Raw genomic sequence first — 15447 nt, forward strand, 5'->3', positions numbered from 1 at the left:
CTCAAAACGTTGCTTTTTACGCCCTTTTGTTCGGCAGCGCGTTAATTCAAACCCGGTTTTTGGCTCATATGGCTTGCCACACACTCAAGCTCTGCATGAACTCACATGAATCACATTCACGTCCATCCTCATTAATGCACAACTCTTTGTCATGCATAAAGATAGATAGGTTATTGATCCTGCGCACACACGCTCCTGTGAGTCTGGTTTTACATCTTGTGCCAAAAGGCTGCACTTTTAACTCCGGTCTTCCTCTGACAAGCCGATTATTATTTTCCATATTGCTCTTCATGTATTCAATCGGCTTTATTTTTTTCCCTCTTTGTGACCCAGAGGCAAACCTCGGGGCATCCTAGCTGTCTATGACTTATATTAATAAATAAATTCACCCCCAATTAGTCAGTCCCCTCCGTGTTTGCTCGTGTCACTCAACAGCCTGCTATTTTTGCAACTAGGTAAGTGATGTTACACTTTAGGCAAGTGTGCAAACTGTGATAACACGACCCAGATAATATTATAGCCAGTGTTCTTTATAACATTTCTGAAGTAAACTAGGTCACATGCAGCCCTAGAGTAATGAGCAGTGTCGGAGAATAGTCTGGATACCAGTGATTGTGGATGAAAGGGTTGAATACTCTTGAACTTACAGTAATTTACAGTAATAGTATGCATTTAAGCACTGATTATTCACCGCTCTCTCCAAACTCTTCTAAGTTACTAAAGCTATACATAAGGATTAGAAAGAAACAAATTTATAATTTAAAGAGTCCTAGTTATAAATGCATCACAGTGTTACATTTAAAATAAGTAAGTCAATTTAAAATAATAAATAATGATAAAATATGTTTATGTTAACTCCTCATCATCTGATGCATGAGACAGCAAGGAGATGATTCAAATGATCCCAGCCAAAAAGTCTGCATACACAAATTATACTTCACTTGGACATAGCAGCAAAAACCATCAGTCTGATGTAGAAACAGCCATTCTCAGTTTTATTGTTTGGGGAATTTTGTTAAATTACTTATTTTACTTTAAAAGGAGCATGAGGCAGGATTGAGGCAGGATTTATGAAAAAAAATGTGTATACGTTTTAAGTTTTCTAGTAATAATGTCAGATGAAGCGTTCCAAACCCAAAAGAATGAGCCCTCTAGTGTATCTCTCCGTTGCCTTGAACAGGCTGTGTGCTGCAAAATGTGCTGCAATTCGGGGGCCGAATTTCCTGCGCTGGGCGGCGGATGTGACGTCACATGACGCTGCATGCACGTTCTCCCCGTTCTCCCGTGCCGGCTTCACTGTTGGCTGCAGTACCCCCGATGGCCGTCGGGGTGAAGGGTGGCGCTAGAGAGTCTCATTTCTTAAAAGGAGCCTCATGCTCCTTTAAAGAGTTAAAAGTCATAGCTTTTTGAGCTTCCACTCAAACACAATCCCCATTACTTTACCATAAAGTGGCTTTTGTTAGCGTCCCACCCTCCTGGCTCGGCCATGAGCTCAGCAGGGTCCTTGGATTGGAGCATATCCTTTTTATTTGAATTCAAATTTTACACAGGAACCAATTAAATATGTCTTTTCAAATTCTCTCTGGTGCACGACTACCAGCAGCTCTAAGCTCAGGTAGTAGCTAAAGCCTGTAATTCAGTTCTTTCCAAGGGAAGAGCTTTGATTGGAAGACATTCACGTACTGCAAGGTCAACAAGGTAAACTTGTGTGATTGTTGCTTTATCTGGGACCGTGCAGGGCCTTTACCATATCTTGAGCAATAATGTAGAGAAGCTGCCAACAAGTACATTTTCAGTGCAGGCGTCTGGTTTATGGATCCCCATCAAAAAGGAGAGGCATATGCATGATCTCTTAAACATCTTTAAAAAGATTTTCCTGGATGTAAACATGCTGGAAGAAGTAGTACAACTAGAAGGCAAACCTCCATCACTCACATCCACTCCAAGAAACAGAATATCCAATGAAACACCCTTTTCACTACCTTGATCTGACATTTCATCACTTACTTTCACCTGACACCAACAGTCAGCATACAGTAGGCAGCGTACAGTCACTGTAACTACTTCCTGTCCACGCTTCATACTGATGTTCATAAACTGCATTTATTTTCCTTGTCATGTTGTTTAAGCACCATTGAACATTGTGAAAACTAAAAAGGAAAATCTCAATGAATATTTGTCATGACAGACAGCAGATTTATACATGTTCAAATAAATGAAACTCAATTAGGCTACATTAACCTCTAAACATTACTCTCTTTAGTTACACAAATGAAACAGCTACAAATTTAAATCCTGTAACCTGTTACTCCTTTTCAAAATACAAAATACAAATGTCCTAGTGAGCAGTAAGAATTCAAATTGTTTTTTTATTTTATTTTATTTGAAGATTTTATTTCGAACATGCATGATAAAAAAACATACAAAAAAGTGAAAAAAACAAAATATATATATATATATATTTGTGTGTGTGTGAACAGCACTTTATATAATAATATATAATTACCCCTGAATCTTACATACATTCTTACATATAACAAGACGAGTTTCAATAACTGTTCAATACAGTGATATAATACTCAATTATATGGATATATAAATATAGTCAAAATCAAAGCAAATCAAGGCAAACTAAAGAAAGCAAAACAAACGCCAGCATTTAGTTGTCCTACATACTGTAAACACTGTTAGCTCACTAGATCAATTGCAGTGAAATTTAACTCTTGTAGTGAATAATGAACAAAAGTAGTGCACAAATGGCATTTAAAGTGGATCATGTGCTAATGTGTCAATAGCTTATAATGCAAAATAACTAGCTGCACAGTAATAAAATGCACCCGAACTATTGTTATGCAAATTAACGTTTCACACAACCACTCGGTATTATTAACATCAAACAGAAAGTTAGTACAGAACAAAAGAAAGCTATTTACCGTGTGCGCCCTTGACCAGTTGTAGAATGAGATTTGCGTTTGCATTGCGAAAATGCGTTTTTATTAAATTTCTAGCGAGAAATATATATTTTACTTTCATAATATTCACTCAGTGAATGTACTGTCACTCGTTTGCTCGTTGTTGCGAAGATCTCGCCAGAATAAAGGCTGATTTATGGTTCCGCGTTACACCAACGCAGAGCCTACGGCGTAGGTTACGCGGCGACACGTACCCTACGCCGTAGGCTCTGCGTCGATTTAACGCAGAACCATAAATCAGCTCCCGAGCCGGCAGGCTGTTGTCATCCCGAAAACATCGCAGCAAATTTCAGGCGTTATTCGGATAAACTGGGCCCAGGTTGGGGATCTTAACGGTTACTTTTACGCCTGAAAAAATATTAAAACCTAATAAAGTGGCATATTAACAGCGCTACAGCGGAAATTAAAACAGCTTTTAGCTGTCGGCTTCCTGATATGGTGTGACGTATGTGCAAACGTAACTACGCAGTCGCTTACGTACCCGAACGTAAACCACGCAGTGACGTAGCAAGTGGTGTCCCAATCCCTAGGGAACATTACAAGGGCCCTACCGCTGTGGCTTCATTTTTAGGGCTAGTGGTAGTGAGTGGGGGCTAGTGGTAGAAAGTAGGGGGTGTATTGGGATTGGCCCTAATGGAAAAGCCGATAGCTGATTGACAACACATACTCTCGTGCCTACACGGCTCTTTCTCCCTTATTGTCACACCTCATTCGTCTCATCTTGTTGGCTGTGATTCTACCCCTTTGAGCACTTCCTTGTCTCAAATTTCCATTTATGTGTGCAAAGGAAGATTCATTCTCCTCCAAAATCTCCAGCTAGATGCTGGCCAATGCACAGGGGCCAGTTTGAAAATATTAGAAAGACACTGAGGGAAATTTTCGGAGAAGAAAGTGTTCTGGTGCACAGAAGGAGGTCAACCACTTGTTATCGGGAACGAACCTGCAGTTTTGTTAGACACACTCAGCAGAGACGTCTTTTGTTCTCTTATCTCCTCTCTTCCTTTCTTCTCTCTTCTTTTGTCCCTCGGGCGTTGTTCCATGAAAGACACGTCAAGCACACAGGTTGCATCAAATGGAACACAGCAGAAATTTTAATTGTCTTTTTTTTTTATTATTCTATCAGAGCGGTGTAAGAAAAACAGAGCTGCCGAGATCCATGGGAAAAAATACACTTCAAAGGCTGGGAAAGTTGTTCAGTCAGCGCTAAGTGGGAGCAGCCTAGTCGGTCAGCAGCGCCGTCCGTTCTGTCAGCAGTTCTAACCTTATTGTTGGCAGATGTCACTTGTCAAACTGTTTCAAGAGAAAATAAGCATCAGTGATAAAACAACTCCTCCAAATGTTCATAAAAAAACGCACAGAGCAACATTTTGTGCTGTCAGACCTTATGTAACTCCCACCTCCACCTCCCTAACCGTCACTCACCTGGGCTGAAACACAACCAAGCTCATAACCTGCCATGTCCTTCACGTTGTTTCCTTTCATCCCCTGCAGGGAATGGCTTCTTCAGCACGTTCCAAGGGAGAGCACAAGCAGAGAGTCTTCGTGACGGTCTCTTTTGGAGGGATCAAGATTTACTGTGAAAGATCAGGGGTGAGTAACGTGTAACCCAGCAGGCCACCCACCGAGCCCACAGCCAGCGGCTGCTCTGAACCCAGAGAGGAGACGTCTGCTGAGAAACCTGCTGATCCCTTCCACAGTCCCCACTTTGCAAGACAGACAACACCCCGATACAGAGCCAATGTTTGGAAGAGATTCACTTTGCAAAAACAAAAATAAAAGATAGATTATCGAAAAGGATGAAGATTCTGAAAACGGTCGACAGGTTTTCAACCATTTGAGGGGCGGACCAATGGTCGCTTATCAAACTGCCTTTACACGCAGTTAGTTAGCACTACGACCAATCAGAGCAACCAACAAGGAGACGTATTCAGAGAGACGGAAAAGAGTCAGGGCAGCATGGTGGATTAGTGGTTAGCACTGTTGCCTCACAGCGAGAAGGTTCCTGGTTCCACTCCCTGTCCCGGCAGGGTCTTTCTGTGTGGAGTTTGCATGTTCTCCCCGTGCTTGCGTGGCTTCCCTCCGGTTACTCCGGCTTCCTCCCACAGTCCTAAAAACATGCGTAGCAGGTTAATTGATGGTTATAAATTGCCCGTAGGTGTGAGTGTGAGTGTGTCTGGTTGTTTGTCTCTATATGTGGCCCTGCGATGGACTGGTGACCTGTCCAGGGTGTAACCCCTGCCTCTCCCCAGAAAATGTGCTGGGATAGGCTCCAGCAGACCCCCATGACCCTGCAAAGGATAAAGCGGGTATAGATAGTGGATGGATGGATGGAAAAGAGTCAACAGGGGAGAGTTTTGTGTAGAAGATCTACATCTACCTTGTAAATTAATGATTTGAGTCCTGTCTTCTGTTCAGTTTTCAAAGAAAAGGTCTGAATCTTTAACTGTCAATGCCAAAGCCGAATCAAGCGGTTCTTCCTTTGCTGCAGCCATCTACAATGTTTACAGAGTGCGTCGCCGCTCTGTTGTCGTCAACTCTGCTAAGAAACTCTCTACGAGAATACGAGTGATTGGATTGGCTCCCGTGACTTTTGGGCTTAGTTAAAGGAGCCGTCTGTAAGAAATGGCCAAAACTGGTACTGCAGTCACTTTCAAAATATTGTTGAGCGGCGTGTACCCTCCCCCTCCTCCCCCCGACCAGAGGTTGCCAGGTAGGCTGCAGAATGCAGCAGGAACGTAGGCTGCCATGGCTGCGATAATTAGAGCCGAGCTGGCAACCCGGATGCAGAAACAATACTGACTTGGTGATTGGGAGATAGGTGGAGGGTGGAGCTTCAGAAACAATACTGACTTGGTGATTGGGAGATAGGTGGAGGGTGGAGCTTCAGAAACAATACTGACTTGGTGATTGGGAGATAGGTGGAGGGTGGAGCTTCAGAAACAATACTGACTTGGTGATTGGGAGATAGGTGGAGGGTGGAGCTTCAGAAACAATACTGACTTGGTGATTGGGAGATAGGTGGAGGGTGGAGCTTCAGAAACAATACTGACTTGGTGATTGGGAGATAGGTGGAGGGTGGAGCTTCAAGCCAAAACAAAAAATGACAACATAAACATCAGTTGAGGGCTGCAACTCCTCTTTTTAAACTGGAATATCCTGGCTTGAGTGCTGTTGTCAGTGACATAAGTATTTGAAATGAACATGATTTTTAAATGTCTGTTGACATATCGGGGTCATTTTATGATTCGTTTTATTATTGCTTTTACATACAGCTCCTTTAAAGAGATCCAGCGGATGGTAGCAAGAAAAAGTATGAAACCCAATCATACTATTATATTTCGTCTTTACTGAACACACCGTTGAACACGACTGTTTAAGAAACGTGTTCTACTTAAGCACAAATAGTGTTTATCGGTTATTGTGACTTAGATGAAGATTGGATCACATTTTTATGCTAAATGAAAGTCAAAAACTAGTTAATTCCAATTAGGTAGCATCCATTCCTTGGTGCTGCATCAGGCGCGTGACGTAGCAAGCGTTGCACACATTACACTGAAATAAAAAGATCGGCTTGGTGGATTTGCCTCGTTGTCTGGTACCTATTCTGATGTTGAATCAGTGCATCTCTAATCCAGAGTGCACACGCTCATACACATGGGGTTTTTACAGCAGTATCTTGCGACAGATGGAAAGACTGAGTGTCAGAAAGACTGAGTGGCAGAAAGACTGAGTGGCAGCGTAAACTTTCAGTTTGAGCAACTGGAAAACATCTAAAATAGGAAAGAGCTGTTGTGCGATCGACTGTACTCATAGATTTAGCAAGAAATCAGAGTTATCGTTTTACAGACTGCCAAAAAATAAGCTTAAGAGAGACAAATGGATCGCTGCAATTCACAGAAACAACTGGATTCCAGGCACCGAAACGTGATTTGCGGTTCCCATTTTGTATCAGGTAATGTTGGATTTTTGGGTAGCTAACGTTAAACGGTCAAATCAGCTTTGCTTCGTGTATTTCCCGTAGAAATTAAGTACATATAAATATCAGGAAACTGGATTCGTGGCCAAATATTAATGTCCATGGACCACTGGTTCTTGGGGTAACTGTATGGGTCACTGTCATAACTGACTTAAATTTAAGCCGATAATCGGCTGTTATCCCGTCTTCTCCACTAGTTGCAGACATTTTTGCTGATGTTTTGCCACTCAGTGAGAGTAAGGGGGCTGGTCCAGTGGGGGAGTGACGTCAATGCAAACCCTCTATATCACATGTTTCAATGTGGTCATATTATCAACATTAATAAGCCATCTAACTTCAATCTCTCATCTGTCTAGAGAAGGTTTGCACCCAACATAACACCTCAAGCTCTCAAGTGTTTCTAAACAACAGAGACTTACAGGAGGCTCCTTTTAAAACTGAACAGATTTGGTGTCCTCTGATTGGTTGAATTCCTGGAGGCTTGCCAGACAAGGTTAAGCCACATGAACCATTATAATTATGTTACAATATATTACCAAAGCAATGCAATGTAGGAATCAAGTTTGGAATATAAACCAGATAAGAGCTAGTTGGTAAACACTATGCTGATTGCATACTGTTGTGCAACATAATGGATTATGCCGTCTTTCAGTCACTCACCATCTATATAGGCTACATAGGTTTTTTGTAAATGTTAATAGGTAGAGATGTGGGAAGTGTAGTAAAATGCCAACAATTTCAAAAATATATTTCTGTCACAAATAAATAAAAGAGCTTATGATACTGTTGGCAGGCTACTCCGTAGCTGCGGGCAACAGAGGCTGTCTCTTTGGAATGTAATCAGCAAAGCTTATCGTTTGTTTTTGTGTGAGATACATCGAGGTGAAGTGGATGGATCAGGCTCTGCAGCTGTGGTCACTGCACCCACGGTGTTTCCACAAAGATGAACCAACACATTGTTTGCTAACACAGCATGGACAGCCTACTCAACGTTTGAGGTTCAGACTTATGGGCTTGTGTTGTGGAGCAGCATTGATTTCTCAGGTTGGGTCTCTGCAGATCCAGCAGTGTGCAGGGCCTTGTTCATGAAGCAGTTCCCCCCGAACCGTCGGCCTGACGGCACTTTTTTACTTTACTCAAGTAATTATTTGGATGACTACTTCTTACTTCTACTTGTCATATTATTCTGAAGTAACAGTACTTTTACTTGAGTACAATTTTTGGCTACTCTACCCACCTCTGCCAATTATGTAAAAATTCCGTATTTCCAGGGACGGGTGGCGAGCCTAGCGATCCCTGAGTGTGTCTGCTAATGTGAGCCGTGTTGCTGATGCTGGGAGACGTTGCCTCCTCCATCCTGGCCCTCCGTCTCCCCGGGAGAGCTCCGGGCCTGGCTGTTTCATTACAGGATGATTGAGCGGCTCCTGCTCCCTCTCATCCCACACTGAAGCGTTGGCTAGAAAGGCCCGCTCCGCTCATCAGCACTAACCGCTAATTACCAGTCACTTCCCCTTAATGATCATTGCTGCTAATGCTAATTACTCCATGGCTCCACCTCAGCTATCTTTAGTGCTAAAATGATAATAATGATGCAGCGTTTGTCCCGTGGTTGCCAAACTCCCACCCCCACCACCTGCAGACTATACAACCCTCCCACCCCAACCCCCCAAAACCACCTTTGATACTCTTTTTTTTTTTGCTCTGGTGATAGCAGCATATATTTCTGAGAGAAATGGAAAAATAGCTTTAAGTCGCCCGCCATGACCCGCAACCAGGTTTTGACAAATTGTTTCAAATATTTTTATTGAACAAATAAATTTCAATAGTTTTAGACATATGATCGTTTTTTGTTGGTTTTTTTTTTACACAAAAAAAGAACAATAGATAGCAGTAGATGAAATAAAAATAGCAAAAATAATAGAAAAAAAAACACTCAAAAAAAAGGGAGCAAAGCACAGTTGGGCTCGATTGTGTTTAAGGGAAAAAGAAATTCTACAAATCTCCAAACCGAGCTGTGAGAATAACTCCTGAGGAAACAAAACATGAAAAAATAAAGGGAAATCAAAAAACCGAAAGCCAAGGCACACAAAATACCCACCCATTCTCCCTCCCATATCCACCCACAAACTGCACAGGTCAATTTCCTTTAAGAAAAGAGATTAAAGGTTGCCAAATCTTTTCAAACTCTGGTAGTTTGTCATTAACAGTGTATCTTATTTTCTCCAGGTGGATTGTATCTGTCAGTTCAGTAATCCGTAACTTAAATGAGGGAATATCTTTACCTTCCAGAATTGCAGGAAACGTTTTTTTGCCGTTATCAAAGAGTATGATATATGCCTGAGTTTTGCGGGATCTATATTTCTCATTCGATGAGGAATTCCAAAAATAATAAGAAATGGGTTCGGAGTTATTTTTGTTATCAGTACTTTGGAAAGATACTCAAATACATTGGTCCAAAAAGTTTGAAGCTTTGGGCAGGTGGCAAAACTGTGCATTAATGTTCCTTTCTCTACACTGCATTTTTCACATATAGGTGAAGTTTCTGTGTATATTTTGTTAAGTTTTTCTCTGGAGTAATGGAGCCTGTGTACAACTTTGTACTGGATTAAGCAATGACGAGCGTTGATGGAGGTGCTCTAGGTTTTGACAAATCTAATTGTTATTTGGGAAATCATGCCAACTGATACTCGTCTCGTCGTTTTAATTTACTGATCACTGGCAGTAAATGGCGCTGCAGAATTAATACCCCCCTCTACTCGTTTGGGGGGAAGAGGAGAAGCCTCCCGTTACAGCGAGCGTTCAGAGGCGAATGCTTTCTGTAAAGCTGACATGATTCTTTGCTGAACTGAGGAGACTAGTCATATTAGTTTTGTATTTTACGTTAATCTGAGGCATTACCAGCGACAGTACCCGCTAAAAATGTGTAAATATTCATATGAAAGCTCGTCCCTGGTGCTTAGGCTTATCTCCTCTCATAGACGACTGGCAGGTGGTTTTGCCTAAGTGACAGCTGAATTACCCTGTTTTTGCATTTGTGAAGGTGTTTCCTGTCACCAACACTGTGAGCACAACACAAAGTCTTATATCTCGAGCAGTCCTTCAGATTTGGTCAAACGGCACAAGTGAAACACAGTGGGACTGGATCATACCTCAGTGACGAGCTCTGGTGTCTTTGACTGCGTTTACATTCAGTCAATAACCCTTTTCTAACCGGAATATTAGCAATAACACGGTTGTGCACGGCCATGTAAACACCAATAACTCCTTTGCAGAGGTGTCTTCAGTATTCACATTCATTACTCAGGTAGAAGTATAGATACTAGAGTTTAAAAATACTCCTGTAGAAGTATCAACTCAAGTTTTTTACTCAAGTAAAAGTATAAAAGTACTGGTTTCAAAACTACTTAAAGTATAAAAGTAAAAGTAATGTAAGGGGGAAAAAGCCAATAAGGACAAAAGCCATTGAAAATGAATGTATCTTAGTATAATGCAAATATATTAAAGAACCATATATGTGTACTATTGTTGAGCATTAACATGTGTTTCAGAGAGCAGGAGATATGATGACTAGTTGCCTATAAGTATTGTAATGGTGCAAAAAGTCAAACTTCAGAGGCATGTTATCATTTATCCTAACCTTTATTGGAATGTACATCCAAGTTTAGTTGCAGGAATCTGAGGGAACGGATGTAAGAACAAAACTGGACAAGAACATCTGAAACAACCACAACCAAATTCACTCTATCCGGATGGAGCAATTTAACTGGATGGTTCTTTTTTAAAGGCCAAAATTAAATAGAGTAACGAGGCTGTTTTTAAAATGTAAGGAGTAAAAAGTACAGATAATTGCGTGAAAATGTAAGGAGTAAAAGTAAAAAGTCGTCTGAAAAATAATAACTAAATAAAAACTCCGGTCAAGTATAGATAACCAAAATTTCTACTTAAGTAAGGTAACGAAGCATTTGTACTTCGTTACTTGACACCTCTGCCCCTTTGAATAACCGGAATTTGCTCATATTCCGTTTTTTAAAAACCACAAAATGACCCGTGGGTTCCTCCTTTTCTAACCCGAATATTTGGTCATGTAAACGCCTAACGGGATTTCCCCATCAAAAGGAACAGGAATTTGTTTTCTGCACATGTTCTTTTCACAAGGAATCTTGTTCTTTTGAGTCCAGGAAGTTCTTATAAACATGGAGAAACACAAGACCAGGAGGAGACTAATCACTTCATAAATGTAATGAAGGATATGAAAATGTTGTCATTTGTAAACGGTAGAAAGTACCGTGGGTGAGATTTACAAAAAGGTGAGCGAAAAGTTGCGCAAAGCAGGATTTGTATGAACGCCAAACCAGATCAAGCTCCGCTGGAAAACGCTGAAAAAGGAGAACCACAGGCCGAGAAAAAAAACGACTTCTACTGGGCTGTTGATTATCCGCCCTGCTGCTGTTATTATTGTTGGTGTTTTGAATTTGGATTGATCCAGATATCCCAAATGATTAATCACCATGTATACAGGGATAATCCTGTTTGCTCACGCATGGAAACACATTATTCCCAATGTTTCAGTGACCGGAATATTGACCTTAACCCCAATTTTGACTGCATGTAAACGTAGTCAGTGACATGGTTGTGTACCACAGACTCCAGCACGCTTGAATGAAGATGAAGTTTCAGGTCAAACAAAATAATCAACAACACTTTACAGATAATGCTTTGCATTTGTTAAACAAAGCCTCCTGCTGCTGCCGACAGGAAGGGGTTTTGAGTCTGGTTTTTTTGTCATCCAGGTTCTTCTGCATCACCACTCAGTCCATGAGATCAGCTACATCGCCAAGGACACCAGAGACCACCGGGCCTTCGGCTACGTCTGCGGGAAGGAGGGCCACCACCGGTTTGTGGCTATCAAGACCGCACAGTCTGTGAGTACTTCTCTACGCTGCATCTCTGGGAAAAACCCAAACTGTCTTATATCTCGCATGCAGTACTGGAGTTGAGGGGGGATGAGGGGGGATGAGGGGGGATGAGGGGAGATGGCATCCCCCCCTGAAATAAAAAGGTCCAAATCATCCCCCTGTAAAACTGCCATCCCCCTTTCCATCCCTTATGTCATTTCATCAATGAATGTGGTATTACTGCTATTTCAACATTTAGAGTCATCACCAGAAAAATAACTTATTTGACAATTTTCACCTGTTTCAAGTAAGTTTTCACTTGAAATAAGTAGGAAAAATCTGTCAGTGGAACAAGATTTATCTTCTCATTACAAGCAAAAAAATCTTGTTCCACTGGCAGATTTTTCTACTTATTTCAAGTGAAAATCTACTTGAAACAGGTGAAAATTGTTGTTTTTGTCCAGTGATGAGTCTTGTTTTAAGTGTAATGAGATTTTTTTTACTAAAATTAGACATTTTAACTAGAAATAAGACAAATATTCTTGTTAATATTTTGCATTTTTTTGCATTTTGCATATTTTGGTGTTGTTGCAGTGATCAATTTTACTTATCCTGTGAAGGACAGAGTCATATTGATTGTTTTTATTGTTATGTTTTGATGTATTTGATGTAAGCCCAGTGGATATTTAAAGCTTACAGAATGCTGCATTTAACTGCTGCTATGTCATTCATGCAGTATTTCAGTGCTATTATTTGTAATATATTATATTATTTGTAATCAGCACAAATTATCTGTCTCCATATGATAAAATCCACCATCCCCCCTGATTTTTTTTTACAACTCGAGTACTGGATATAACTACATGGGATTTAAAAGGTTGAACAGTTTTGATTGATTGTTATCAGGCCTGTGGGTTGGGACCTGAAACCTAAACTCATAAAATGTGGTTTTATATTGCAAAATGCTCTCAACTCATAGATGTATTACAGACAGTAAATATATTTGTATGAAGAATTGAGCAGTTCTCAGTGTTTTAGTGCTTTTTTTATCTCCCACAACTCTGGACAGAGACTAGTTCAGAAGAAAAAGTGCAGTTTTTAGTTTTGATCTCTGATAGAAGTGGTCCCAGGTCTGAGGGCGGTTTGGCCTCCGGCAGGATTAGTGAGTCTAGTGCGACCTCTTGTTTGCCCACAGCTGGTTAATGTGATGTAGGGGGCACGCTTGTGTGCATGCAGAGTAGATAAGTGAGTCACGAGTGTTGAAAGTGGTCACTCAACACGCACACTGAATGTGATTTTAATATTTGGGGTCAATTGTCCCTTAGTGATTCAATCAGCCAAGATACATTTTAATGGCTGGAGTCGTCGACATTTACATGAAATATTGTGTCAAGGATGTAAAACCGGTGATTTATGGGAAGTATTTTATAAAAAGGTTCACAAATAACTGTTTAACTACAAAGGAAAAAGGAAAACGTCTCAAAGGCTTTTGATGTGTCGCTCTCATTTATCACTGGATGCTAATCTGCTTAAGATGTTCAGACAAGTGGAGTTAACCGGTTTTAACTCGTGTGTTTAGTTGTACATGATGATACATGACCAGTTCCTTTGGATCTGATTCACGTCTTCATTATTATTCAGACTTGACGAAGAAATATTGTAATAGTAGCAGCAGAAGCGACATTTAAAGGTTACATTTCATGCTCCTTTTTTTTCTTTTTTAACGTTGATTACCTTTATTAGGCACCATCTAGCTATGACTCTGAACTAGGGCTGGGCGATATGGACCAAAAGTCATATCTCGATATTTTCTAGCTGAATGGCGATACTCGATATATATCGATATTTTTTCTGTGCCATAATTGGGGTTTCCCCCAAAGCATTATAGCATAGCATCTCTGTTAGCTTCATTTTTTTCTGAGGCAAACCCTTAAAAAAACAGTCAGTTTTAATACAAAGCCTCGTGCCAAATGTCACACAGGTTCCTTTATTAACAGAGGTCTGCACAATATCAAAATGTATAAAACAAATGAAATAAAAATAAACTGCCTGCATATACAGAATAAAATATCAAATATCCCTTTCCTGCATAACAATTACATTAAAATACACTGTGCAATTAATACAATGTAGACAGTAACAGGCAGACTTTTCCACTGAGGTTGACAGTTGTGCAAATGACATAACATTTGTGCAAATCTCAAATAAAACCTTCAAGTCAATTTGTCACAAAATAAGCTATATCAAAATTGTAAAAAAAAAAAAAAGTTTTTTTTTTTTTTAATAATCGATATGAACGATATTGTCTCGTACCATATCGCGTTTGAAAATATATCGATATATATTAAAATCTCGATATATCGCCCATCCCTACTCTGAACAAGTGTCAGTCTTGGACCGTGGTGTAAAGGGAGAACCTTTTTAAATAAATAAAACATTTCAGAAGTTAAATTTGTGGAACTTTAAAGCAAAGAATGGTGTCCTTTTTGCTCCCACTACTGTTGTAAACCCAGATGAATTGAGTGCTACCAATAGTATGGATTTGTTCAGTGTGACGCACAGACCACCAACAAACCAAGACTTCCGGCTGCCTTTCAGCAAAGCAACATAGTAAGCTGTAATGTAGCCTAAAAATGTGCACCCTTTGAAATATTTTTTGCCATGTGTTGTTAAAGTACACAAAGGTACTGCACACAATTCATGATAGCATCTTTATAAAATATTTATATACTGTATCACCGCAAACTTACTTTACAAAACAGACTAAACTCGCTTCCTAAAGTGCTTTTGCCTGCAAAATGTTACAGGAAAAAACACAGAGACAGAAAACCCCCCACTAGTTTCAGTTTCACGCATCATACTCTACATTACTCCAAGTAGAAGTAGACCACAGATCTGTTCAGTTTGGTTCAGTTCAGTGCAGTTTGGTTCAGTTTGGTTCAGTTCAGTTCAGTTCAGGTTAGTTTGGTTCAGTTTGGTTCAGTTCAGTTCAATTTGGTTCAGTTTGGTTCAATTTGGTTCAGTTGGGTTCAGTTTGGTTCAGTTCAGTTTGGTTCAGTTCAGTTCAGTTTGGTTCAGTTCAGTTTAGTTCCGTTTGGTTCAGTTCAGTTTGGTTCAGTTCAGTTCAGTTTGGTTGAGTTTGGTTCAATTTGGTTCAGTTTGGTTCAGTTCAGTCTGGTACAGTTTAGTTCAGTTCAATTTGGTTCAGTTTGGTTCAGTTTGGTTCAATTTGGTTCAGTTCAGTTCAGTTTGGTTCAATTTGGTTCAGTTCAGTTCAGTTTAGTTCAGTTTGGTTCAGTTCAGTTTGGTTCAGTTTGGTTCAGTTCAGTTTAGTTCAGTTTGGTTCAGTTCAGTTTGGTTCAGTTCAGTTCAGTTTGGTTCAGTTCAGTTTGGTTCAGTTCAGTTCAGTTTAGTTCAGTTTGGTTCAGTTCAGTTCAGTTTGGTTCAGTTCGGTTCAGTTTGGTTCAGTTCAGTTCAGTTTGGTTCAGTTCAGTTCAGTTCAGTTTGGTTCAATTTGGTTCAGTTTGGTTCAGTTCAGTTCAGTTTGGTCCAGTTTGGTTCAGTTCAGTTTGGTTCAGTTCAGTTCAGTTTGGTTCAGTTCAGT

General features: G+C 40.3%; 1 protein-coding gene across 1 annotated transcript in view; it reads left to right on the forward strand.

The window, feature by feature from the left end:
* The window catches only part of LOC133452259 (complement component C8 beta chain-like), a 119700-nt gene that overhangs the window by 52126 nt on the left and 52127 nt on the right, over positions 1 to 15447 (forward strand). Inside the window, exons 4-5 of the mRNA XM_061731479.1 lie at positions 4464 to 4562; positions 11739 to 11870. Coding sequence (XP_061587463.1) covers positions 4464 to 4562; positions 11739 to 11870 — 231 coding nt within the window. The remainder of the gene's footprint in view (positions 1 to 4463; positions 4563 to 11738; positions 11871 to 15447) is intronic.

Source organism: Cololabis saira, chromosome 10, assembly GCF_033807715.1.
Source record: "Cololabis saira isolate AMF1-May2022 chromosome 10, fColSai1.1, whole genome shotgun sequence".
Classification (NCBI taxonomy): Eukaryota; Metazoa; Chordata; class Actinopteri; order Beloniformes; family Belonidae; genus Cololabis; species Cololabis saira.